The 26,016-nt window shown below is 59.0% G+C and overlaps 1 protein-coding gene across 2 annotated transcripts in view; it reads left to right on the top strand.

Annotated features, from left to right (window-relative positions):
- The window catches only part of PTPRF (protein tyrosine phosphatase receptor type F), an 85,366-nt gene extending 59,696 nt beyond the window's left edge, over positions 1–25,670 (top strand). The window contains exons 12-34 of one of the 2 annotated variants that reach the window (XM_080800495.1): positions 746–1,051; positions 1,657–1,850; positions 4,712–4,738; positions 6,009–6,126; positions 6,206–6,784; positions 7,417–7,514; positions 7,697–7,950; positions 8,047–8,140; positions 8,727–8,942; positions 9,258–9,412; positions 12,103–12,218; positions 16,950–17,047; positions 19,768–19,891; positions 20,046–20,221; positions 20,940–21,059; positions 21,344–21,498; positions 21,580–21,865; positions 21,958–22,136; positions 22,354–22,480; positions 22,693–22,818; positions 23,080–23,234; positions 23,327–23,462; positions 23,893–25,670. In XM_080800495.1, the coding sequence (XP_080656621.1) occupies positions 746–1,051; positions 1,657–1,850; positions 4,712–4,738; positions 6,009–6,126; positions 6,206–6,784; positions 7,417–7,514; positions 7,697–7,950; positions 8,047–8,140; positions 8,727–8,942; positions 9,258–9,412; positions 12,103–12,218; positions 16,950–17,047; positions 19,768–19,891; positions 20,046–20,221; positions 20,940–21,059; positions 21,344–21,498; positions 21,580–21,865; positions 21,958–22,136; positions 22,354–22,480; positions 22,693–22,818; positions 23,080–23,234; positions 23,327–23,462; positions 23,893–23,961 (3,908 nt within the window). In that variant the 3' untranslated portion in view covers positions 23,962–25,670. The remainder of the gene's footprint in view (positions 1–745; positions 1,052–1,656; positions 1,851–4,711; positions 4,739–6,008; positions 6,127–6,205; positions 6,785–7,416; positions 7,515–7,696; positions 7,951–8,046; positions 8,141–8,726; positions 8,943–9,257; positions 9,413–12,102; positions 12,219–16,949; positions 17,048–19,767; positions 19,892–20,045; positions 20,222–20,939; positions 21,060–21,343; positions 21,499–21,579; positions 21,866–21,957; positions 22,137–22,353; positions 22,481–22,692; positions 22,819–23,079; positions 23,235–23,326; positions 23,463–23,892) is intronic. The other variant, XM_080800496.1, reaches the window with a different exon arrangement.
- Positions 25,671–26,016: the final 346 nt, after the last annotated feature.

The following is a 26,016-nucleotide window of genomic DNA, read 5'->3' as shown; positions in this document are numbered from 1 at the left end:
GCCCTGGGGACGAGGGGCTGCGGGAGGGAGACTGCTGAAGTGCCTGGGGCAGGGGGTGGGGGCAGAGGAAGCCATGTGATAGCACCAGGCTCCTCCATGTGGACAAGGCCTGGGAAACCGGGCAGGGGGGCACAGACCTGCCTCCTAACACCAAGGAGCTCCCTCAGTGAGAGCACCTCCACGGGGTGCATTTTCTCCAGATTAGCCTGGGCCGTTGTCCTCTTCCCTATCTGGTCTCTAGTCTCTGTGGCTGCTTGTGGCTCAGGCACAGGCACCTTGTCCAAGTAGGCCCAGGTCACGACGACCTTGTGCCAGAAGAGTCACTGGGACTGTTAGTCCTGCCAGGGGCCACGGGCACAGCAGCAGGAGTCATGGCCCACGCCTGTGTGTATTTGGCAGGGTGTGTGTTTTATGCGAGACAGCGTACGTGTGGGAGAGACCTTGTGTGTGTGTGAGGTGCTGTTAGAGCCCCATATGTGTGAAAGACACCATATGTATGTGTGGGAGACACCGTGTGTGTGTGTGTGTGTGTGTGTGTGTGTGTGTGTGTCTGTAGTCTATGGTCCAGAGAGAGCCGGGCTGTCTGGCAGCTGCAGTGGCAGCCTGCCTAGGAGGGGCCCTGGGATAGCCATTCTGCACTCAGGGAGTAGCCTGCCTGGGTGAGTGTCCCATCCTCTGTGACCAGTCACCGTGCCTGCGACCCCCACCCTCCATCTGCCTGCTTCCCCCCATTTGTCTTCCCCAGCCCCCTCTGCCCCTCCCCAGAAGGTGACCTGTGTGAGCACGGGCTCCACCACAGTCCGGGTAAGTTGGGTCCCGCCACCGGCCGCCAGCCGCAACGGCGTCATCACCCAGTACTCGGTGGCCTACGAGGCAGTGGACGGCGAGGACCGAGGGCGGCATGTGGTGGACAGCATCAGTCACGAGCACTCCAGCTGGGACCTGGTGGGCCTGGAGAAGTGGACGGAGTACCGGGTGTGGGTGCGGGCGCACACAGACGTGGGCCCCGGCCCGGAGAGCAGCCCGGTGCTAGTGCGCACAGATGAGGACGGTAGGCGGCCGCGCCAAGGGGAGGGGCGGGGGGAGGGGAGAGAGCCCTCCCAGATACCACCCACCTCGCATCCCCAGGGCCTTTGCCTCACGCAAGCCGGGAAGGCCTTCCTGGTATAGGCTGAAGAGCCCACACTGGGGAAATGTAACTAACTGACGGGCTAGCCTGGGCCTAGATCCCTGCCTTCAGGGTGAGCTCCAAGGCAGCTGGAGCCTGGCAAGGCTAAGACAGAAGGAGCAGCCCTGCCTCAGATTTGGGAGGTGGAGACTGGGAAGTTGGGTGCAAGAGACACTCAGAGTAGAATCAACAAGACTCCGTCTTGGCCAGACGTTGGCGTGATGTGGGGGCCCAGGAGAAGTTGGGATGGCTTGTGCTGACTTTAGGGTGGCCTGGTGCCTAACCCCTACCCTGCCCCCCCAAGTGAGGTAGCTCACGGCCCGAGGGGTCAGCAGGCCTTCCTTCTCGGCAGGGACAGTCTACAGAAACTCTCTCAGAGCCTTCCCGGGGCCGTGGAGTGCAAAGGCAAGGCCCTGGAGTGTGCTGTGGCCCGCTGAACCAAGGTCCATACCCCCCAGGCCTGACTGTCTTCTCTTCCCGGTCCCCAGTGCCCAGTGGGCCACCACGGAAGGTGGAGGTGGGGCCGCTGAATTCCACTGCTGTACACGTCTCCTGGAAGCTGCCTGTCCCCAGTAAGCAGCACGGCCAGATCCGAGGCTACCAGGTCACCTATGTGCGGCTAGAGAACGGCGAGCCCCGTGGCCCACCCATCATCCAGGACGTCATGCTGGCGGAGGCCCAGGTGCGCCGCTGGGAGGTGGCAGGGTGGGAAGGTGGACAAGGCCAGCACGCCTCTCTGTGTCTGTGGAGCCCAGGTTTGCCCCCTCCCCTGCCTGCCTTCAGAGGACTCAGACGCTGAGATGTCCTGCTGTGTGTCAGGCTCGGGTGGTGCTGACCGGGAGGTTAGGGCTGGGTTCCAGGAACACTCCCTCTTCTGTCTTGGGTCTGCCTGAGCTATGCCAGCCCCATCTCCCCTGGTGACTGTCCCAGCGTGGCATTCAACCTCTGTGGCTCAGATACCAGCACTGGCTGGCAGGAGCACAGACCCGGCTTCCATTGTCTGCCCCTGCCCAGGCTTCAGCACCCCCTAAGCCCTGCTTTGTGTTTTGCAGGAAGCATGTTCAGTGTCAGTTAGGCTGGGATTTAAGATTTGCCTTCCTCCTCAACTGTGCTGGGCTAGGCGACTGTTCATCTCCCAGCCAGGGCAGGGACAGCGCTCTTGCCACCATCTGCCCCTACTCGGCCTTTGGCCATGGCAGATTTTTGTGAATGGCTGAGCTGGGCTGTTGCTCTGGGCCTGGAAGCCAGGCTCATGTCTTCCTCCGTGCGCTTCTGTTCTCCAGGGGATAATGATTTCACCTGTGAGCTTGGGGTAAGTTCCCCAGGGTATCCCGAGCACTGGTTTGCTATTCCGGGAAAGAATCTGGATACTGGGAGGTGCTGTGAATGGCCCAGAACTCCCCAGGTAGTCAGTGGCTGAGCTCAGACGAGAAACCCAGACTCTGGACTCCTGGAAAGAGCGGTAATAGCTACGGCAAGTTTTCTCCCCAGATATTCTGCCGACGAGTCCTGACACCGGGTGTGGTGTGCTTTCAGGGTCTCCCAGCAAGAATCAGGACCTTGGGAGGGGATCCACAGTGGGCAGCACTGAGCCAGCCCTGGGAGAAGGAGCCCAGATTCCCTTCAGATCCCACATGCCCTCCCTGTCCTGCTTTTCCCCCCTCTCTGGGCCGGGCCCAGAGGTGCAGGGACAGATCCCGTGTTCTCCGTGCTGTGCTCAGGATGGACTAAGCACTTGGCCAGAATTCCTCTCTGGCCAGAGGGTGCTCTCTTCCTCCTCCCAGCCTGCCCTGCACAAAGAGAACGGGGGTGGAGGACACAGACATGTGCCCCCGCCTGCATTCCTGGGGCAGGTTGGGGGCTCCTCCTAGAGTCTCCACAGACACACCCACCCAGAAACATCCCAGGAATGGGCTCCCTCCGGCCCCTCCCATCCTTGGGGGCCAGCGGCTCAGCTGCAGCCAGTGGGGTTCAGAGCCTCCCTTTCAGGTGCCCCCTTCTGGTTCCAAGTGGTTGGAAGGGAGCTGGGCCACAGGAGGAGGGACGCTGTCCTTGGGGCCTCAGACATGCCATGACAGCAGGCAGACATGAGCCCAGGCTCCAGGAAAGCCAACTGAAGTTGGAGGGCCTCGTTCCCAGCCTGGCCACAGGGCCTAGCTGTCCCCTGACCACTGTGTCAAGGATACTACAGCCTGTCCTCCTTCACCCAGCCTATCTCCTCAGCTGAGGGACCCCTATCAGTTCTGGAAGAACCATCATGTCCCCCTCGAGTGTGCAGCCAGACCTGTCACTTTTTACGTATGTCTCCATCTCGGGTGTAGCTGCTTCTTACAGTATGCTTTTTCCTTCCTCTCTCTGGAGGCCTCTTCTCCCCTCTCCTTCCCACTGCTCCACTCTGTCCTCTCTCCCTCCATTTTGCTTCATCCACTTTATGTCTTTCCTTCTCCCTTACTTTGCCTCTGACACAAGAGAGGTGCTCTGTGAGGACCTTCATGCCCAGGCCTGGCTTGGACAGTGAGAGTCTTACCCCTCCTCCCCAAGACAAGGGACCTAGAGTGGAGATGGGTCCAGCCACATCCTTGAAAGTGACCACAGCCAGTAGGGATCCACGGATGGCCTCCTGCCATATTCTGTCCCATGTTCCTTGCAAGACCTTTCCAGCAGAGCTTCCCAGAACAGGCGAATTGGGGTCAGCAGGCAGAGGCCAGATCAGCACTTTGAGGGTGGTTGGGCCTGAGGACCTCATGGTACCTCTAGCCTGGGAGGGCCATCTCCCTGTGCTGTGCTAGACACCAGCCAACTTCAGCCCTCCGGTGCCACAGGACCACAGAAGGGACACCTCACTCCCTCTGTCCAGCTAGTGCACCTACACGCACTGTGGCCTAAGGAAGAGCATACTAGGAAACACAAACGTTGCCAGCCCTGAACTGTACCTTTCTACTGCAGTGAGATCTCAGGCACCCCCAGGAAGGAACAGCAGCCTTCCCCTGTGCGTGTGTGGAAAGGCCCAGGCTCCAAGCTTGGCATTCACACTCTCAACATCTTGCTGGCCAACCTGCCCCCAGCCTCCTGGCCCTGGTGCAGCTCTCACCATTCCTGGGATACGCTCCTGCCTGGGCCAGCTGTATAATCTGTCTCCCAACTGGGAGATTTTAGAAAGTGAAAGGAGAATAATCATACCATGACCACAGGCATAGGCCAGGACTGCCCAGGCCAGACTCTCCCAGGCCCCATGTCTGGCGGCCTCTCCCTCAAAGCACCTGTACGTGGCACTCTCTGCTCCCTGCATGTCCTGGAGCCCTCCCCGTCAGGCTGGGAGCCCTCCCCCATCAGGCTGGGTGCCCTTCTGGTCTCCCTCCCCTCCTCAGTCCTGGCAAACAGCATGGGCTGCTGGGATCTGCAGATGGGGAGTGGGCCTGAGGTGCTACCCCCGTGGGCAGGCCCCTTGGACGCCTGCGCCCTCCCTCTGCCCTGCCAGGGCCAGGCCCACTCCAGTCAGAGTCCTTCACATCCTGTCTCCCTTTCTCTCCCTCCCGCGGTCAGTGGCGGCCAGAGGAGTCCGAGGACTATGTAAGTAACAGGTGTGCGAGCGCGGGCGAGACCTGGGTCAGGCTGGGCTCGTGGGACGCTCCCCTCCACCGCCTTCCCTCCCAGCCTGAGCCGCCGAGATCCGCGGGGCACCAGCCACATCCAGAGAAAATTGGCGTTTAGACTCAGGCGGCGAGCTGAGCAGCGATTGGCGTTTCCTCTAATCCTCACTTCTCGCCTGTCGAGCAGCAATTTCAGGCCGGTGTTTGTGATCGACCAGGGCCTGGCCCCTGCTCTGGCCAGAGGGGGATGGAGTTAAATCCGATCCTGATCATTAGGCCTTATTGATCCCAGGAGTGAAAAATCACCGGCTCCGGGGCCCAGGCTGGGAGGGAAACCTGGGGAGCCGGTTCCGGCATTGGTGCGTTCTGGAGCCCCAGCCCTGGGACACTCTCCAGCTGGGGCAGAAGGGTCTCTGCAAGAAGTTGGGGGTGGCTGCAGTGGCCCTACCTGAGACTCAGAGCTGGAGGGGCACCAGGGTTGGTGGTGACAGCTCTGTTCCCACTGCACGGTGGTCCCCTCCCTTCTTCCCACTCCCCTCTCCGTGTGGCGTGGCTTGGCCTCCTGTGGGGTTTCTCCGCATGTCTGGAAATGATGCCTCGGCTGGAGATGGGCATAGGCAGGGCCTGCCAAGGCTGGGAAATGCTGCCCTGGCTGACTTCATGGGCATCACCCGGGACAGTGGGGGTGTAACGTTCCCTGCAGGGTGGGGGCGGGTCCTGTCCTCGTCTTTCCTCCCGGTCACACGAGGGATCATGAGGCCTCCGGTGTTCACAGAGCCCATTCCCACATGAGGTCGGGTGGGGCCCTGGCCTGGTCCAGCAGGATAGCACCTTGGCCCATTCCATCTTGCTCGTGGGTATGGGTGTGGGTGTGGATAGGTGTGGGGGTGTGTGTGTGTGCCAAGAGCCATGCAAGTGCTATGTGCGTGCAAAGCTCTTTGCTGTGTGTCCTCTGTGCACAGACCTCGTGATGTGGCATTTGTGGTACAGTGGAGTAGAGAAATGGGGTGGCCTTCTGTTCTTACCTGAAAGGAGCAGAGAGCTGTGTGCTCCAGGTGTGCAGCTCCTGGGACGGGCGGGGTCCTTCCAGGCCCACGTCCCGCCTGCCTGCCCCGCATCCAGCAGAGTCCAGCATTGCACGGCGCCCTGTGTGCCCCAGAGCCTCCCTGCCAGCTGAGGTCCCGGGGCGCCTGGCACCATCTGGCCTCCTTGCTGCTTGGTGATGGCAGTGGGCCCCTCCTCCTCCTTAGGAAACCACCATCAGCGGCCTAACCCCAGAGACCACCTACTCCATTACGGTCGCCGCCTACACCACCAAGGGGGATGGTGCCCGCAGCAAGCCCAAGATCGTCACGACGACTGGGGCAGGTGAGCGAGGGATCAGGGATGGAGCCGAGGGTGGGGCGGCCGGGCAGGTAGCACCGAAGCCCAGCGCGTGGTTGTTCAGTCCCAGGCCGGCCCACAATGATGGTCAGCACCACAGCCATGAACACGGCGCTGCTGCAGTGGCAGCCCCCCAAGGAGCTCCCCGGAGAACTGCTGGGCTACCGGCTTCGGTATCGCCGGGCCGACGAGGCGGAGCCCAACATCATGGACTTCGGCAAGGACAAACAGCACTTCACAGTCATCGGCCTGCACAAGGGAGCCACCTACATTTTCCAGCTGGCCGCTAAGAACCGGGCTGGGCTGGGTGAGGAGTTTGAGAAGGAGATCACAACGCCCGAGGACGTGCCCAGCGGCTTCCCCCAAAACCTGCGTGTGATTGGGCTGACCACCTCCACCACGGAGCTGACCTGGGACCCCCCGGTGCTGGCGGAGAGGAATGGGCGCATCACCAACTACTCCGTGGTGTTCCGTGACATCAACAGCCAGCAGGAGCTGCAGAACCTCACGGCCGACACCCACCTCACACTCTCCGGCCTCAAGCCGGACACCACTTATGACATCAAGGTCCGCGCACGGACCAGCAAAGGCGCCGGCCCACTCAGCCCCAGCATCCAGTCCCGGACCATGCCCGTGGAGCAAGGTGTGTGCTGCGGGCACGTGGCTGCGCCTGGGGAACTCTGCTCTCCTTGACCCACTGACCTCTGGCGACTGTGATCCACCAGCCTCTGCTGTGTGACCTTCCAGTCTCTCATGACCGTGACCACTAACCTCTAGCCAACAGGCGCCACGTTCTCAGTGTGCCACCCTTGACCTCTGCTCTCCTTGACCTACTGACCTCTGCTGTGTGACTCCAATCTCTCGTGACCTTGACCCACTGATCTCTTTTGACTGCATCACCATTCTTGGGTGCGGGACACTAATCTCTCGGGGTCACTGACTTCTAGTGAACACGCTCCACTGTGCTTTGGTGTGGGGTCACATGCTGCTCATGACCAAATCCCACTGACATCTGGTCACTGACCAGCACCTCTGGAGATCCCGACCACGGGTCCTATGGCATCTGCCTGGCTCGGTATTCACTGTGAAGAGGAGTTTGGGCGGAGAGCTGAGCTGTGTGATTGGAAGCTGGCTAGGAGTGGGGTACCCAGCCTCTGCAGCCATTCCTGACCCCCGTCCCTGACCGGCATCTCCTCCTAGCAGGGAATCCTTCACCCCAGCCCGGTTACACAGCCGGAGCTGACTCCCCTCCCCACCCCCCGTTGTGTTCCACAGTTTTTGCCAAGAACTTCCGCGTGGCTGCTGCAATGAAGACGTCTGTGCTGCTCAGCTGGGAGGTCCCTGACTCCTACAAGTCGGCTGTCCCCTTCAAGGTGGGTGAGGCTGTTGCCAGCCAAGCCTAGCACACACGCAGGCCTGCCGTGGGCCGTCCCTCCAGTCCCACGTGTGGGCGTTGGTGACGCAGCTTCCTGGCTGGGCGTGCGCACCTGCTTGGCCCGTGGGCCCGTGATAGGGAGGCTCATCTCCGTGCACTCCCTGTCCCTGTCCCCGCCAGATTCTGTACAACGGGCAGAGCGTGGAAGTGGATGGGCACTCCATGCGGAAACTGATCGCAGACCTGCAGCCCAACACAGAGTACTCATTTGTGCTCATGAACCGTGGCAGCAGCGCGGGGGGCCTGCAGCACCTCGTGTCCATCCGCACTGCCCCGGACCTCCTGCCACACAAGCCGCTTCCCGCCTCCGCCTACATAGAGGACGGCCGCTTCACCCTCTCCATGCCGCAAGTGCAGGATACCTCCCTCATCAGGTGTGCGGGGGAGGCCAGGCTGGGGCCGGGTGGGGCCAGGGGCCCGGGGCCCACGCAGGTGCAATGACCACCCCGATTCCCACTCTGCCCACCCAGGTGGTTCTACATCGTGGTGGTGCCCATCGACCGCGTGGGCGGGAGCGTGCTGGCCCCAAGATGGACCACACCCGAGGAGCTTGAGCTGGATGAGGTACCTGGGCGGACGGGGCACACCTCGTGACGGCCCCCATCACACCGGTTGGTTGTGGCCCCGGTGACACCCCCAAAAAGGAATCCCTCTTTGGCTGCTCTGGCTGGCAGCCTGGGCCTCTATGGGACTCTGAAGCGGCCCCCTGGGAGTCCTCGGAAAGCTCCTGGGAGGCTGACAGAGACTCCCTGGAGGGTTTGGCTGAGGATCCCCCAGGATGGGAAGAAGCAGGGAACACTCTGCGGGTCTATAGACGTGAGGCAGTCCTGGGGGGCTGGAGTAGAACCCCCAGCATACTGGAACTCCTCTGTCCTCCTCTGGCAGAGGTGTGGAGTCAGCCCTGTCTGGTTAGGGTGAGGAGTAGGTGACCCGGAGGCCCTTCTCTGGCTGGGGTAACTGCGGGAGTGAGGGGCTGGGAGTGGCATTGGTGTGTGGTGTTATTCTGCAAGGATAGTGGGCCAGGCCAGGCTCGAGCCCCTTATACAGAAGGTGAACCTTGGCCTCAGTCCTGGGGGAAAGACTCTGAGGCCACAGGCTCAGGGGCACATGGTCTGAGGTCAGGCATGACTCCCGTGCTCTGCTCTGTCAGCTTCTAGAGGCCATCGAGCAGGGTGGTGGGGAGCGGCGACGTCGGCGTCAGGCAGAGCGGCTGAAGCCCTACGTGGCTGCTCAGGTGGATGTGCTCCCCGAGACCTTTACCCTGGGGGATAAGAAGAGCTACCGGGGCTTCTACAACCGGCCCCTGTCTCCGGACCTGAGCTATCAGTGCTTCGTGCTCGCCTCCCTGAAGGAACCCATGGACCAGGTCAGGCTTAGCCACCTGGGCTCTCCACACCCTGAGAGTGGGCCAGACTCAAACACTGAGATCCCAGACCTAGGGCTGCCCCAAACACCCTGGACCTGCACTAGGTTATCTCAAAAGCCATCAGACTCGAGGACCCAGGAGGCCAGACCTGATCTAGCCCTGGGGACTCGATCAGCTGGCCAGGCTCAGGTCAGCCGCTCAGGATCCAACCCAGTACAGCCCAGCCCTAGAGCTCTTCTTCCAGGTCGGGTGGGCAGAGAGTGGGGGAACTCACACTGAGCTCATGACCCGTGCTGTTCCTCTGCTGGGTCACAGAAGCGCTATGCCTCCAGCCCCTACTCCGATGAGATCGTGGTCCAGGTGACGCCAGCCCAGCAGCAGGAGGAGCCTGAGATGCTGTGGGTGACAGGCCCCGTCCTGGCAGTCATCCTCATCATCCTCATTGTCATCGCCATCCTCCTGTTCAAGAGGTAAGTGCTACACTCAGGGCTCCAGGGAACAGCCACCTGCCCCTAGACTTGGAGGGCCTTCCTGGCATGGGTCATGCAGGTACAGGGCAGCCCCGCTCAGTGGGAGGCCTGGAACAGCAGAAGCAGCGTGTGTACACGTGTGTGTGTTAACCTAGGTGTAACGAGGAGCCAAAGCTTCACAGCGGGCTGGTTCACTTGCTTCCCTGGGCACATCTGTCCATCTGTCTCTTTGTTTCGGTGGATGTGAACATGTCTGTCTTTATGCTTCAGGACACTGCCCTCCCTGGTCTCCTACCTTCAGCACTCCCTCTGCTGCCATCCCTAGGTAGCTCCCCAGCCTGGCTCTCCCACTTAGGCCTTGAAAGGTCCGGACCCACCAGCAGGCCCCACGCCCACCAATGTTCACTTGGTACACATGGTGATTGAGCTTCTGGTGTAACCACAGCAGCCACGGCTGTCCCAGACTCAGTGTGTCTCGAACCTTCCTCGCTTGCAGTCCCTATCACAAGGGACTGGTCCCTCCACCTATTAGCAGCTGGAAATGTGGGTGCCAGCCTCACCTCTCCTCTTCCCCCCTGCTCCGCCCGGTCCCCTGTGAGTTCTGTCCCAAGGATAGCTGCATCTGTACCCCCCCCACCCAGTGGGCTCCCCATAAGGCAACACATGTGCAGCCGTACTTGGGCACCTAGCCCGTGGTGCTCCTTGGTTCTCCCGGGTGGCAGTAGCTACCTGCTCTTGGAGCCGCCCCTTCTCTCCATCCACCTGGCAGTTGCAAAGGTAATTCCCAAAGATTTGTCACTCTCCGTCTAAACTTTTGGGGGGCTCCCAAGATAAAACGCAATCTCTGTCAACTGACGACCAAACATCTGGCTAGTCTGGCCCCTCGGCTAGTCTGGCCCCTCTGCCGTTCCCGATGTCATCACTGAACTAATGCGCTGTGCCCCCGCCATACTGCAACCCTCTGGCTCAGGCCCACCCGCCTATAGCCGTAACAGCCTTCTTGACTCCCTTCCAGGGTGCCTGGCTGGCTCAGTCAGCAGTGTGTAACTGCTGATCTTGGGGTTGTGAGTTCAAGCCCCACATTGGGCATAGAACTTAATTTTTAAAAAAAGAAAAAGAAAAAAGACTCCCTTCCAGACTCTGGTATCCATGAGACTCTCCTGGGTCCCTGCTCCTTCCCCACATTGTCCCCCATCTGCCCCAGTGGGTACATCATGAGGCCTGTGTTTTTAGCACCCAGCACACTGCTCAGCCTATAGGCTGTGTTCATGAACGCTTGTAGTTGAGCGCATGCTGGTCTGTATATCTGAACACATAGGCTTTCCTTGCCCTGTGCCCCATCTCTCCCCTACCCCTGACCCCTGACCTGGACCAAGGGCCCCTTCTTGAAGAATTCATTCCTTTTCTCCTAGCATGAATAAGGGATAGGCTTTCCTGGTCCGGGGCATGGAGATGGGCGGGGTGGGGCGGTGGAGGGTGGCCCAAGGAGTGTCCCACACACCCACTCATCCTCCTTCCCACCCCATCTGGGTCCTGGAGTCTGTCAGGAGAGGTAAACCTTGCCTGTGAGTGCCACATAAGTGCCATAAATAGGTCCCTCAGTGTCCCCCTGGTCGTAAGAGGGCCTGAGTGCTTGGCGGAAACAATGACCGTTCCTTTCTTCTGTCCTTGCCTGTCTTTCGGAACCTAGTAAACAAGAAAGGTAGGAGTCGTTCCTTCTCTCTTCACACGCTTCCCCCTTCACTTCTTATCCCTGTGCACATGTCGGGCCCAGCAGGGAGGGACGGGGCTTTGACCAGAAGCCTCCTGGCCTGTGCTTGTCTGGTCAGCTCAGCAGGCTCTGGGGTGGGCTCTGTGACTCTCTCGACTTGTACCCTGCCCAGGGGATGCCCCTTCCCCAGGGCACAAGCATAGTGTAGACTTCAGCACCCTCCCCGAGTGCACAGACCGACTCCGACCTCACCAGAGCCTTCTGCCAGGCTCCAGTTTTTTAAGATGACCCGCTAAGTGCTGCAGGAGATAAAAGTGCAAAGAGCAGTGGCTGCAAGGCAGGGGGAGGTGTGTGTTTTTACACACTCATGCACACTTATGCGCACACCCGTATCCACATAGCAGGAGCAGCTCCTGGATGCTCGTCAACAGCTAGACCCCACAGTCTGTCTCTGACCCTGTCCTTCTAGACAGGGGAACTGAGGCCAATGCGGGAGGACTCTGCCCAGCTAGGGTGACACCTTCCCTGGCCCTGCCCTGCTGCTCTGAACATGGACCCCGATACCAAGAGACAGACAACTGGGGCCCAGCTCTCTGTGATGTTTGCGTATCTTATGTGTCGTTTGCATGTTTATTCCTGGCGGCCTTCGGGACGGCAGCCACTGCCCAGCAGTGACCTGCCCTCAATTGGAAGGCACCACCAGCCTCTGCCACTGCTCCCCCCTGCGCTCATCGCTGCACTGGCCCTGTGTCCGCTCCCCAGTCCTGCTGTCTCCACCCCCCCAACCCCACCCTGTGTTCTCCATGTGTCCGAGCTGCTGTGCCACTGGTTCCCCCGTGCTCAGGGACCCCAGGATGAAGGGGGAAAGGGGAGGGCCCGAGCTGTAGACACAGGGACTCTGTCACAGCCAATTGTGCCACCCCTCTCTGTCTTCCACCTGGACCTCAAGTCCTCACCAGCCACCCTTCTGCCTCTCTAGGAAGAGGACCCACTCCCCATCATCCAAGGACGAGCAGTCAATCGGGCTGAAGGACTCCTTGCTGGCGCATTCCTCTGACCCCGTGGAGATGCGGAGGCTCAACTACCAGACACCAGGTAGGGTGGCGCCCCAGCCTACCTGCCCCCAGCCCGGCCCACGGGTCCCGGAGTCAGTCCCAAGAGTCCCTGGCCTTATGCCCCCATTTCCTACTCCTGTTTCTTCCTGCTGCTCACTCCCTGCACCCTGTGACAGAAGCGCCAATATGCAGCAGCTGCGTGGGAGCCCTGGCACCCCAGAGCCTGCTGGGGCAGTGGGGGGGCGGGCTGCTCAGGCCCTGCTTCATCTTGGGTCAAGGCCTCTGAGTGCAGGCTAACGACCTCACAGAGCCCACATCCCAGCGTCTGCACCTGCACTTTGTCCCCTCCGCACAAAAGGGGGGTTCTGTTGGTGGGAAACACCCCATCAGACACTTGTAGTAGGTGAGGGTGCCCAGACTTCACTGTGTGAGCACAGGGACCCCACGTGGGACGTTATACCTGCCCTTCCTTCTCCAGCCACTCTCCCACGGCTCTCTGGCTGGCTCTTCCCAAAACGTCACTCTGTCCCCGTGCCCCAGGAGACACAGCTCAGATCCCTCCCAAAGTGAAGTCTTCCAGCCCTCCTCACTGCCCACACAGGCCTGGGGGTGTCCCCTGGCTTCCAGAAGCTCTCTGCTCCTTCCACAATGACACTTCTCACCCTGGGCTAGAATGGCCTCGATGACAATCCAAGTTCTGTGGAGCCAAGAACTGTTCATCTTGTTCATCACCATCCCTTGTACTGTGCGCATTGTGGACTCTAAGGGGATACCTGTGAAATGGACACCCAGACAGTTGAGTTGAGGGAGTGAACTAACATACATACAGGGCATATGTATACGTGAGCTAGTTAAATTAGTGCATGTTAAATGACTACAAAACTTAACAGCTTGAAACAACAATAGGTACGTGTTACCCCTTACAGTTTTTGTGGATTAGAAATTCAGACAGAAATATAGTAGGAATAGCTTGTGTCTATTCCCGAATGTCTGGGCCTTCACCTGGAAGCCCAAGATCCAGAATCATTTATTTTTATGTATTTATTTTTTAAGATCTTATTTATTCATTTGAGACAGAGAGATAGAACATGAGCGGGGGAGAGGCAGAGGGAAAAGGAGAAGCAGGCTTCCCATGAGCCAGGAGCCTGACACAGGGCTCGATCCCAGGAGCCTGAGATCATGATCTGAGCTGAAGGCAGATGCTTAACTGACTCAGCCACCTAGGTGCCCCTGAGAGCTAGAATCATTTAAAGCAGCACTCAGCAAACTTTGGCTCATGGCCAAACATGGCCCACCACCTGTGTTTACAAATAAAGTTTTGTTGGAATGCAGATATGTCCATTCATTGATATATAATCTATGGCTTCTTCCATGCTACAGAGGCAAAGTTAAGTAGCATCTACCATATGTCCACAAACCCAAGAATATTTACTATTTGGTCTTTATGGAAAAGTTTTCTGTCCTCTGAATTCTGATGACTCATTCATTTGTACGCCTGGTGTTGACGCTAGAGTCAGCTATGAGCCCACCTGGGGTTGTCAGCTTGTGACAGCCACATGAGGCCTCGTCACGTGGCCTGGGCTCCCCCACAGCACAGTGACTGGGTTCCAAAGGCATGCATCCTGAGAGCACGTGAGCTGGGCGACCTAGCAGGCTGCCGCAACCCAGCATGACCATATCTGTGAGGCATCCACTCTCTAGAATGCTGGGGGCCTCGAGGGCAGAGAAGCCCTCCTATGAGAGGGGATACCAAGCCCTGTGGGCATGAGTCAAGCGAAGAGGGGGTGATGGGAGAGGGCTCCCTTCAGTGGAAATAGCACTGCGGAGGGCGCCCACAGACACTAGCTATCCTGCAGCATTGGAGTTGGGGTACTGAGAGCCCACAGACGAGAGGGTAGACAGAGGTCCACCACAGGGGAACCTGAGCGCCAGGCTAAGGGGTTTGGACTTCATCATGAGGGTACCAAGGAACCATTAAAAGTTTTCAGCAGGGCGGGGCGCCTAGGTGGCTCAGTCAGTTGAGCATCTGCCTTTGGCTCAGGTCATGATCCCAGAGTCCCAGGGTCCAGCCCAATGTGGGGCTTCCTCCTCAGCACGGAGGAGAGGGGCGTCTGTTGCTCCCCTTCTCCCTCTGCTGCTCCCTCTGCTTCTGCTCCCAGTCTCTCAAATAAATAAAATCTTCTAAAACGTTTTCAGCAGGGGACCGACAGGGTCAGAACTGTGTTGTGGGGATCTAGCTCTGGCTGCCGTGTGGAAGTCAGATTGGAGGAGAGAAATTGGGAGACTAGAGAGCCACGGAGTGAGTGCAAGGTGCCAAGGCCTTGGCCGAGCAGGGTGGCCGTGAGGGCAGAGAGTCGTCTCCGGCAGCGTGAGGAGCCAGCAGGATTTGGGTTTAGGGCTAAGCAATGGGCAGGGGGGTTCCAGGTGGCACCCAGTCTGCGGGTCTGTACCTCTGCACTGCCTCCCGCCTGAAACTATGGGCGTGGGAGGCAGCGAGAGGTATGTGATCGTTCAAGCCAGAGAACAGAAGAGGGGGCAGCCAAGAAGGAGGTGCAATGAAGAATAGCCAGGGAGGCCAGGGAGGCTAAGAAGGAGCGGCCGGGGAGGAAGAGTATGGGAAGAGTGGGGTGTCCCCGAAGCCAAGGCCGGGGATGGCTATGCACCAGGAGGACCATTGGCTTTGGCAGTGGTGACCGTGGAGAGAGTGTGGTGGCCGAGTCCTGGGGGCAGAAGCATCTCAGTGGGTTGAGGGGCGGTGAGTGGGGAGTGAGCAGGTGGAGAAACCCCTTTCAGAGGCCACGGTGTGACGGATAGGATGGACAGGACCATAGCAAGAGAGGACAGGGGTGTGGGCTTGAGAAAGGACTTTTCTTTTTACCAATATGGAAATTGTTTACAGGTGGTTGTCGTTCATGTGAGCATTTGAGATGGCAGGGGTGGCGATGCTCGCCTGTAGGACAAAAAACCAGAAGCCTGCTTTAGGCCCCGGCCTGCATGTGGGGTGTGACAGAGCCCAGGGGACCAGTGTGGGAATGCCTTCCTGAACTCTAGACCCGAAGAGAATGGGAGTTGGGGGAAGCCGGTGTAAGGGAACATGCTGCTGGAGCTCTGGGCTTGGTGGCCCCGATTTTCTCCACAAGGAAAAGAAAGTGGTTAAGGCGCCAGGGAAGGTGTGGCCTGGCTGTGGGCACTAAGCAGGCATGTCTGTGAGGGTTGCCGAGCCGCCAAGGGCCCAGGGTTGGCTACAGGGGCTAGAGGGAAATCTGAGAGCAAAGGAGCAACGAAGAGGGGTGCACAGATGTGGTAAAGGTGGAGTGCAGATGGATGGGGGTGTCCAAAGGGGGCTGTGGGCTGGGGCCAGCCATGGGGCCAGAGGTGCAGAGCTCAAGGAACTGGGGCTGCCAGTGGGGAGAGACAACCCCGTGGACATGGCGTTCCCCAGCCTGTTGAAGGAACCAGGGACCAGAAGGGATATGGGGAGGGATCAGGGGCATAGCAACTTTTCCTCCTATTTTTTTAGTTCAGTAAAGTGCGGTGGTTTTTTTTTTGTCCTATCATTTAATCTTTATTCCGAAAAATTTTCAAACCCACAGAAAATACAGGTGTCATCTGCGTACCTTTGTACAGATTGACCCTGTCATTTCTGGCCTTACTTGCATCATTTCTCTATGTGAAGGCACACTCCCCTTTCGCCTGATCATCTGAGTATAGCCAAGGTCAAATTTTGATACCAGAGGGGACGAGGGTTGGTTTGGATCTAGAATTTCATCTTAGAAAGAGGCCCCCAAGGCTGCCCAGGGGGTTGGGAGCGCTGTGCTCTGGGTGGGAGATGGGGCTGTGTTCCTCGGGGCGAGGGGGGGGGGCTGTGGTGGGGCTCTCCGCGCCCCCTCGGTCCCTCTATGTGTCCCTGCAGCCGGAGGCAGTGGACAGCCTCTCTCCTCCTGCCCCGCTATTTTTTGTGTTTTCTCTCTCTGCAGGTTCCGGTGTCCCCAGTTGCCCGAATATCTCAAGTTAGTTTTCCGAGTTCGGGGGCTACCCTGGCTTCTGTGTCCATTTCCTCCAACTTTCTCTCACCCCATCACCTCCCTCCTTTCTTGACTCTTTTTTCCCTTTCCTCCTCTCTGCTGCCCAGCTCCACCCTCCCCTCTCCCCTCCTTCCTCCAGTCTTGTCTTCCCTCCTACTGGACCCTGGCCCTGTCTCTCTGCCTCTGTCCCCTCCATTCCCCCATCTGACACCCTGCCAGGTGCCTCCCCTGTCTCCTATCTCCCTGTTTCCCTCCTTACTTCTTCTCTCTCTGGATTCTTCCGTGTCGCTCTGTCACACCCACTCCATCCACACGCTCAGTGTAGAGACCACATGACCGAGTCTTCCACAGTGACTGGCGCCAGCGAGGGGCAGGAGGGCTGTCCACAGGCTGGGCCCGTGGGGCGGGTGTGCAGCTGCCCCCGACCTGGGCTTCCAGCCCCAGCCCGGGGGGAAGGAAGCCTGGTGTCCCTTTTGTAAACCCACCAGGCGGGGCCCTGGTGCCCCCTGACTCCACGCTCACACGTGCCCCCAGCACACACACTCCCCTCTGTCCTCTCCTGCCCTCCAGCCGCTGTGTGCCCCACCATCCCTGTCGCCGCATGTGCTGCTGTCCCCATGCCACCAGTGCCGAGTGCTCCATGGTCACACGTGTTCACATGTGCACATCACATGCATCGGGGCTGTCTCTACCCTCCGGCGCCAGCCTCAAGCTGACTCCACCTTGATGTGTTCCCCCTCCCCCAGGTATGCGAGACCACCCGCCCATCCCCATCACCGACCTGGCTGACAACATCGAGCGCCTCAAAGCCAATGATGGCCTCAAGTTTTCCCAGGAGTATGAGGTGAGATGTCCTCACCCCCTGCCTTGGGCAGGGCCCAGGCCTAGCCCCATGCCTGCTCGCCCTGCCTCGGGCCCCAGCTGGGAGTGGGGGGCTCCAGGCTGTGGCAGCTGGGGAACTCAGCTTCTCAGGTACTAGGCCTGGCCGAGGCCCTTTCAAGCACCCCAAGTCTGGACACTCGGACACCTGCCCACATGCTAACAGAGGCAGACGAACAGTCACCCCTACACACACGTGGATCAGTAGGAATGGCTTCTTTATCAAGAACTTACCGCAGGCAAGACCAGACTAGGCCATTTGCACGCATCCCTTCATTGTGTCTTCCTCGTGGTACGAAGTGGTACTGTTATTATCCCATCTTACAGATGAGGAAACAGGCTCAGAGAGGGGAAGTGACTTGCCCAAGATCAAACAGCCAGTGCTTAGTGGAACCAGGAGTCAGACCCAGGCCTGCCTGACAGCCCGTGGCCTGTACTCACACAGCCTCCCGTGTGTTCTCAGAGCCACAGGGGCCACAGAGCGGGGAGTCAGGGTTCTCAAGGCCCGCTGCTCAGGCTGCACAAGCCTTCCTGCTCTCAGCCCTCCATGCACTGTCTGCACTCTGGTCTTGACTCCTACCTGCTCCCTGCTGGGGGCTCCCGCGTTCCAGCTCCAGAGGTCTGAGGGTTTCTAGGCCACCCAGCTGGGGAGGGCTCTGCCAGAGAAGGAGGTGATGAAGGAGAACCCCGGCTTCTGTTGGTGGTGTTCTGCCCCGCTCCTCTCCTGCGGCCCCCTGCTCCCATCCAGGCCTGGCCCAGCACTCACCATCAGTCAATAATGGATAGATAGGTGATTGATGGGCTCGCACAGCCCAACCTGAGTCTGCTCCCTCTAGTCAGATGTCCACTGCTGGCGGTACGTGGTACCCTGGGGTCCCAGGATTCCCCTTCCAAGGGCTGTGGGCCAGGTAGGTTCTGAGGGCTGTGGGCCAGGTTTCTGCAGAGGAAATTGAGCTTGGCAGGCAAATTGATGAATGTGTCTGTCGTGAGGAAAGCATGCCGCCTCTACCTGTAGAACCTCACGGGGGCCTGCTTTGCAGTAAGACCTTGCTGTGAAGGCAACAAACTTTGTGAATTACACTCGCTGCTTTCAGTTCTCTCACAGGCCTGGAGGGCCTTTCGTGGTCTCTGCCCACACCAACCCAGTCCCGCATCCCACCTCTGCCTTCCTTCCCACGGGACCCTGCACCTCTGTCCAGGCTCATGGTGCTCCCCCTCCCACGTTCTGCCCACTCCTCTCCTCCAGCGTGAGCTTTCCCTCCTCTTCCAAGAAGCTTTCTCTGCCTGCCAGGGCCTGCTGTGGGCTTTCTCTCAAGCAGGGTCCCACAGCTCTGTCGCCTTTAACAGTCAGTCGGTCGTCACACTATGGAGCACACACCGTGCTGAATGCTGGGGACCTGGCAACGTCAGGTCACTCTGCTGGTGGGGAGGCCGGCTCAGACAGATAACCAACACTGAATCCAACAGTATACCCTCGTATTAGATGTGACAGAACGTGCAGAGAGAGCAGGCTGCAGCACCAAGGCAGGCTGAGGGGTGGGGTGTGCTGGAGGGTCTCACAGAAGCAGAGCTTGCCATCCTATGGAGAGTAACAGGCTGGTGTCAAAGTACAGAGGGCATTGGGTTCTGTCCTTCTGTAAAAGGAGGTAGTAACATAGCCTGCTTCTTCGGAGGATGAGGTGAGGAAATATGTGCAAAGTGCTTAGAACGGTGCCACGCACACAGTAGGTCTGCACAGAGACTCCGCTATTATGACCTGGGGCCCTGAGGACCCCTGGAAGGCATTGAAGCAGGAGAATGACAATCAGATCTGTCTTATCTGAGGATTGCTCTGGCTTCAGGACAGAGAGGGTCAGAGTGGGGCAAAAGCAGAGAGACAGGGAGATGGCCAAGACCAAGATGGGGCAGCCTGGCCAAGGGGATGGGGAAGCACCAGGACATGGTGACCAAGGGGACAGGAGCATAGAGGGGTTTTTGAGAATGACTTGAGGGTTCTGGCTGGGGTTTGGGGGTAAATGAGTGAAGGTGCCTTTGGCCAAGACAGTCTTCCTGTGGCAGAGCCCAAGTGGGGGGAAGCTGATGATCTCTGCTTGGCAAGGATTGAGATTGCAGGGCCCATGGGGCCCCCCAGGTGGGGTTGCCCAGGAGGTGGCTGGCCATTCAGCTTCAGAGCTCAGGGAGGCTGGGCTGCGGCTGGAGTTGTGGGCAGCTCCAGCAAGTGAGTACAAGATTCTACAAGGAAATGAGGCCCCAGAAAGGTTGTAGAGTGCAAAGGAGGCCCGGGAATGAACCCCAGAGGAGTGCTGTGCTCTGCCTGTGGGAGGGGCAGGGGGAAGGAGAGGAGACAGAGAGGGAGTGACCAGGGAGGTAGGAGGAGAGCTGGACAGGGTGATGCAGCAGGTGCCCAGAGCCCTCAGTGGTTTCGGGTGTGACACGGCTGGCTGCCATGGCTCCGTCTTGGTCTGTACTCATGTCATTAGTTGGGGGCAGGGCTGGAGAGACTGGTACATCACCTCAACAGCAGGAGCTGATACGGCAGCCTCAGCTCTACAGCTGGGGGTTGGAGCTGGTGGTGGCCCAGGCACAAAGGCAGCATGTGGACACCGCCTGGCAGACTGGGTCTTGGGGGCAGGAGGGAGACCCCAGCTCTTACCCTGCTCTATCTACCTACTCCATTTTCTATAGTCCATTGACCCTGGACAGCAGTTCACGTGGGAGAATTCCAACCTGGAAGTGAACAAGCCCAAGAACCGCTACGCAAATGTCATTGCCTATGACCACTCGCGAGTCATCCTTACCTCTATCGACGGTGAGCCAAGGGCCGTGCACCCTCCCATCCCTTGTTCTCCTCCTTGCTGGCAGGGGTGACATTTCATCCCAGGAACACCAGGGGTGCTCCGAGGTGTGGTGGGCTGGGAGGGGGCTTGGGGATAATGCTCTCCTGTGTTCCTTCCTGTTCACAGGTGTCCCAGGGAGTGACTATATCAATGCCAACTACATCGACGGCTACCGCAAGCAGAATGCCTACATTGCCACGCAGGGCCCTCTGCCCGAGACCATGGGCGATTTCTGGCGGATGGTGTGGGAACAGCGCACAGCCACTGTGGTCATGATGACACGGCTGGAGGAGAAGTCCCGGGTAGGACCGTGCAGGGGCCTTCCAGCCAGGAGGTGGGGTGGGAGAGACTCAGTCACCAGGTGACTTCCAGGCCCCCTTTCCTGTGTCTGTCACAAGTTCCCCCAAGGGATGCTCTTGTCCTCTTGTGGTGTTCTCATGCTCCCCGGCTGCTGGGTATTCCTGGGATGTGGCCCTTTCCCTAGATGCCGGCACATTCTTCAGATATTAATATGTTGTACCAGATGCTGTCATTTTCCGGGAATGTTAATATGTTTCCCAGTTGCTAGCATGTTCCTGGGATGTTCACATGTTCCCCAGATGCTGGAGTGTTCCTGGGGCATTAGCACATCTCCTAAGTTAATTAGTGGAAAGAGCTGCCGTTATCTGCTTTTGCACCGCAAAGCATCGACTGGAACGTAAAATTTACAGAGCTTGAAAATGGCGCATAAACGTTATGGGTAAATTTGGCAGAAAATGTGCCTGGTGCGATCTGGTCATGAATAAATAATTTTCAATTACGGCCCTCGTTCTCCCAGCTAGGGCAGGGATGGCAACATAGCATGAGAACCTGTGTGGTTTGGTGAGGGGGTGGCATCACCGATCTGAGGGTTCAGGGCTGGGAGCCTTGCAGCCAGGTAAGCTAGACCTTCGGCCTTCTTCTGCCCCAGTGCCCCCGCCTATCTGAGCATTTTGAGTATCTCTAAGCACCCTTACACCTGCCTCCCTTGTCACCCTGTAGGTGAAGTGTGATCAGTACTGGCCAGCCAGGGGCACTGAGACATACGGCCTCATTCAGGTGACCCTGCTGGACACGGTGGAGCTGGCCACATACACCGTGCGCACCTTTGCACTCCACAAGGTACAGCCCCCCTGGAGCTTGTCCCCCACCCAGGCCCTACCCAGAAGCAATCTGAGCACAATGCACTGGGGATGGATGAGCGAGAACTTGGTGCAGAACTTGGGGCTCAGAGGCGTGTGAGCACCTTCTGGCAACCAGTGCCAGGGGTGGGATGACTGGAAACAGTGCCTCCAGCTCCTTCAGGCCATCTCCCGTGGCTTCTGAGTCGGGTCAGGCATTCCCTCCCGGAGCCTCTAGCAGACACTCTTCCCTGTCGCATCATGTCTCCCCATGCTTCTCCCCAGAGTGGCTCCAGCGAGAAGCGAGAGCTGCGTCAGTTCCAGTTCATGGCTTGGCCAGACCATGGGGTTCCTGAGTACCCCACACCCATCCTGGCCTTCCTGCGGCGGGTCAAGGCCTGCAACCCGCCAGATGCGGGGCCCATGGTAGTGCACTGCAGGTGAGCAGGGGGTGCGGCGCCAGCAAGGAGGGTGAGGGGGTGGGCTGGAGCTCTGCGCCAAGCCATGCCCATGTCATGCAGCGCGGGCGTGGGCCGCACGGGCTGTTTCATCGTCATCGAGGCCATGCTGGAGCGGATGAAGCACGAGAAGACGGTTGACGTCTACGGGCACGTGACGTGCATGCGCTCACAGCGGAACTACATGGTGCAGACAGAGGACCAGTACGTGTTCATCCACGAGGCCCTGCTGGAGGCCGCCACGTGTGGACACACAGAGGTGCCTGCCCGCAGCCTGTATGCCCATATCCAGAAGCTGGGCCAAGTGCCTCCTGGGGAGAGTGTGACCGCTATGGAACTCGAGTTCAAGGTGGGCTCTGGGGCCTGGACTGGGTCACGGGGATGATACCCCCCCGCCACCCGCCGAGAAGCCAGGCCTGACCGGCCCATCCCTTTGTCTAGTTGCTGGCCAGCTCCAAGGCCCACACATCCCGCTTCATTAGCGCCAACCTGCCCTGCAACAAGTTCAAGAACCGCCTGGTGAACATCATGCCCTATGAGTTGACCCGCGTGTGTCTGCAGCCTATCCGTGGCGTGGAGGGCTCGGACTACATCAATGCCAGCTTCTTGGACGGCTATAGGTCAGCATGCCTGTGACTGCCCAGCACACTCTACGGGGGCCTAGGCCTGCACCTGGCTAGCCAGGGGCCCGGCAGAGTAGGGCCAGCCCAGAAGATCAGAGTGGGCTTTCCCGAAGGAGGGGTAGGCGATCTGAGCGGGACTCCAAGGAACTAGGCAGTCTTGGGGAGACTCGGGCCAGTGGCACCTCCAGCATGTCCAGTCTTCTGTCCACCCCAGACAACAGAAAGCCTACATAGCCACACAGGGGCCTCTGGCAGAGAGCACCGAGGACTTCTGGCGCATGTTATGGGAGCACAACTCTACCATCATCGTCATGCTGACCAGGCTCCGGGAGATGGGCAGGGTGAGCCCACCCCCCCCCGGGCCCCTCCCATACCTGGGAACGCACCCACCCAGCACCTCTGCACTGCTCTCTCCTTTCACACCCAGACTCCCCTCAGCAGAGCCTCAGACCCCCTCCTCAGCACCTGAAGTATCCCAGGACTCCTCTGAATCCTGGAGCTCTCCTCCCCCATCCCTCCCTACCTGCTCATGGGACGGGGCCTTTGTCCACAGGAGAAATGCCACCAGTACTGGCCAGCAGAGCGCTCTGCTCGCTACCAGTACTTTGTCGTTGACCCGATGGCTGAGTACAACATGCCCCAGTACATCCTGCGTGAGTTCAAAGTCACGGACGCCCGGGTGAGTGCCAAGAGGGGAGCGCATGTACCCGCGTGAAAGCGTGTCTCTAGTCGCCTGAGTACGCATTGGGATGGGGCCCTGGCTCGGACTGCAGGAGTCTGATGTGAGGGTGCTGGTGTGGGGGCGTGAGCACCTCTCCCGGGGGCCTCGGGGGTCAGCATCTCATGGGTGTGGACAGGGGCACTGTATTTCCCGTCCAGCCTGGCAGGGCTGTGGGGTGAGGCACGGGTGCTGACCCTGTTCCCCACCCGCCTCTCCCAGGATGGGCAGTCGAGGACGATCCGGCAGTTCCAGTTCACAGACTGGCCTGAGCAGGGCGTGCCCAAGACGGGCGAGGGCTTCATTGACTTCATTGGGCAGGTGCACAAGACCAAGGAGCAGTTCGGGCAGGACGGGCCCATCACGGTGCACTGCAGGTAGGGCCGACCCCATGGAGGGCTGGGGCAGGGTGGGGGAGGCCTGTGGGCCTGGTGGGCGGAACCTCTGATCCAGTGCTGTCCCCGAGCAGTGCCGGTGTGGGCCGCACCGGCGTGTTCATCACCCTGAGTATCGTCCTGGAGCGGATGCGCTACGAGGGCGTGGTCGACATGTTCCAGACCGTGAAGACCCTGCGCACGCAGCGCCCAGCCATGGTGCAGACGGAGGTACACGGCCCCACTGGCTGGGGCAACAGGGTAGCCCCTCACCTGCATGCGCCGCTTATTGTTCCCTGCCCTGCCTGAGGCACTAGGGCAGGGTGAGTGGAAAGGGCTCCCCCTTCTGCACCTCTACGCTGAGCGCCAGCAGTGTGCCTGGTGCCCGGCTAGGGCTGGATAGCAGCCCTCATGGGGTGCTGGGTCTAGCAGAGAGATGTGATGGGAGTGGCAGGAGAGAGGCAGGTAGGTGCAGGGCAGCGGGAAAGGGGGAGAGCTGAGCCTTCAGAGGCCCCTCCAGGCTCCTGGACAACCCCCACAGCAGACATCTGCGGCTCGCACCTGCTCAGGGCCCACCAGCTGCAGGGGGAGTGCCCTTGGCCAGTGCATTGGGAGAACCCACTCCCCCTGCCTGAGGCTGACCAGGCCCCTGTCCCGGCAGGACCAGTACCAGCTGTGCTATCGTGCGGCCCTGGAGTACCTTGGCAGCTTTGACCACTATGCAACGTAACTACCGCTCCCCTCTCCTCCGCTGCCCCTGCCTGGGGCTCCGGAGGGGACCCAGCTCCTCTGAGCCATACCGACCGTCGTCTAGCCCTCCTGCACGGATGCTGTTGCTGGCAGAGCACAGCCCACTGGGCTCACAGCGTTTCAGGAACATCGCCACACCAAATGGAGAGCCCAGAACACCCCTGGGCGAGTGGGTGGGCTGGCAGGCCCGTGCCGTGGCCCGTCTCTGTCCACCAGGCCCGCCCGGAGCCTGCTTCGAGCTCTCTGTTTCGCTGCCGCGTTTCTCATGCTTCTTCTCATGGGGTGGGGGATGGGGACAAAGTCTCCTTTTTTATACATTAAGTGGGGTAGACCGAGGGATTCTAGCCTCTTCCTCTGATTTTCCTTTTGCAAATCCTTAACTGCAGAATGGGCCTCTATGGGGGTTGGGGTTCAGTTGTTTTCTTTTTTGAGTTCACTTCGGATCCTTTTTTTGTATGACTTTTGCTGCTGAAGGACAGAACCTGCCTTCCTCTGTGTGGAGCTGGGGCCACCAGGCTGAGTGGAGGCCCAGCCGTGGGCCCAGGAGGCACCCCTGATCTAGCTGCTCTTCCAGCCCTGCAGACGAGATCCTGTTTCAGCCAAATGCGGGGAAACTCGACTCTTCTTTTGTTTTTTTGTTTTTTGGGTTTTTTTTTTTTTTTTTTTTTACGTTTTGTTTTGTTTTTCCTTCAGAGCCTTATTTGAGGCCCCACAGACAGTGGTGGGCGGGGAGGAGATAGGAAACACTCATCTCCAGTTGTCTATTCCCGTGTGTGTGTGTGAACATTCACAGCCCAGAACCACAGACGTGTCTCGGGGAGCCTGGCAAGGCGTTCCTCATCACCATCGTGTTTGCAAAGGTTAAAAAAACGCAAAGACAAAAAACAAAAAACAAAAAAAATCCAAAAAAAGCAAAAACCACCAAGAAAAAACAGAGTCATCCCCCTGGCCTCTGCTTCCAACCCCCAAGAGGGGAGGTGGCCCCTTGTGCCTGGGCTTCCCAGGGGAAGCTGCCAGGCTGACCTCTGGGCCCACAGAGCCTCGCTTTTGTCCCCGGCATTGCGGTTTGGCGTGGTGTTGGTAAGCTGTGGATCCGGCTGTGTGGCCTCGGTGACTGATACAGGTCAGGGTGTGTATCACACCCCGCACACCTCAGGGCCAAGCAGGGGCACAGCTGGCCCTTCAGGTTCAGGTCAGTGGGCCTGGGAGCACACGTCTGTCCTCAGAGCCGGGGCCGGGTGATTTCCCTCCCTGGTTTGCAGCTGTCTTCAAAGCCCCTGAGAATCGCTCTTTTCCACTCCTTCACGATGCCCTCACAAACCAATGTGGCAAGACTACTGGACTTCTCTCAATGGTACTATAATCAATCCTTACTCTCTCGGCTCGCTGAGGGGCAGGGAGAGGGCCTCTGGGCAGCACTATCTAGGTAGGTAAGTGGGGGCGGGGAAGGGTGCATAGCTGTTTTAGCCGAGGGACGCGGAGCAGGCGTCCCCAGATCTAGCTAGGCTCAGTCAAGATCAACAATCCAGGGTTGGTAATGTTGGATGAAACATTCATTTTTACCTTGTGGATGCTAGTGCTGTAGAGTCCACTGTTGTACACAGTCTGTTTTCTATTTGTTAAGAGAACTACAGCATCGTTGCATAATTCTTGATGGTAATAAATTTGAATAATCAGATTTCTTACAAACTGGGCCTCTGTCTCAGCTCTTTCTGGAACCAGAGAGGGGGCTCTGTCAGTTCAGTATGTAGGGGTAGATTCTGGAGATTTCCTGCTCCGAGGGAGACAGTGAGGATGGCCTGAGTGTGGTATGTGGGGCTCCCAGCGTGGCTGCTGACTTTCAGAAAGGAGCAGCACCACGAACCCTCAAAGCCAGCTGCCAGCATGTGTCAAGAGCAACCCACGAGGGACCCCAGCTCCCCAGGCAAAGAGCGGACGCTTTGCCTCTCCTCACGCCACCCTCCCCTCCCCTCTTCACATCCCCCCCACTGTGAGGACAGAGATGGCACGTACTGGTGGAGGCTGGTAGGGGTGG

Source organism: Martes martes, assembly GCF_963455335.1.
Source record: "Martes martes genome assembly, chromosome: 4".
NCBI lineage: Eukaryota > Metazoa > Chordata > Mammalia > Carnivora > Mustelidae > Martes > Martes martes.
Note: the sequence above shows the minus strand (reverse complement) of the source record. Positions and strands in the feature narration are given on the sequence as shown.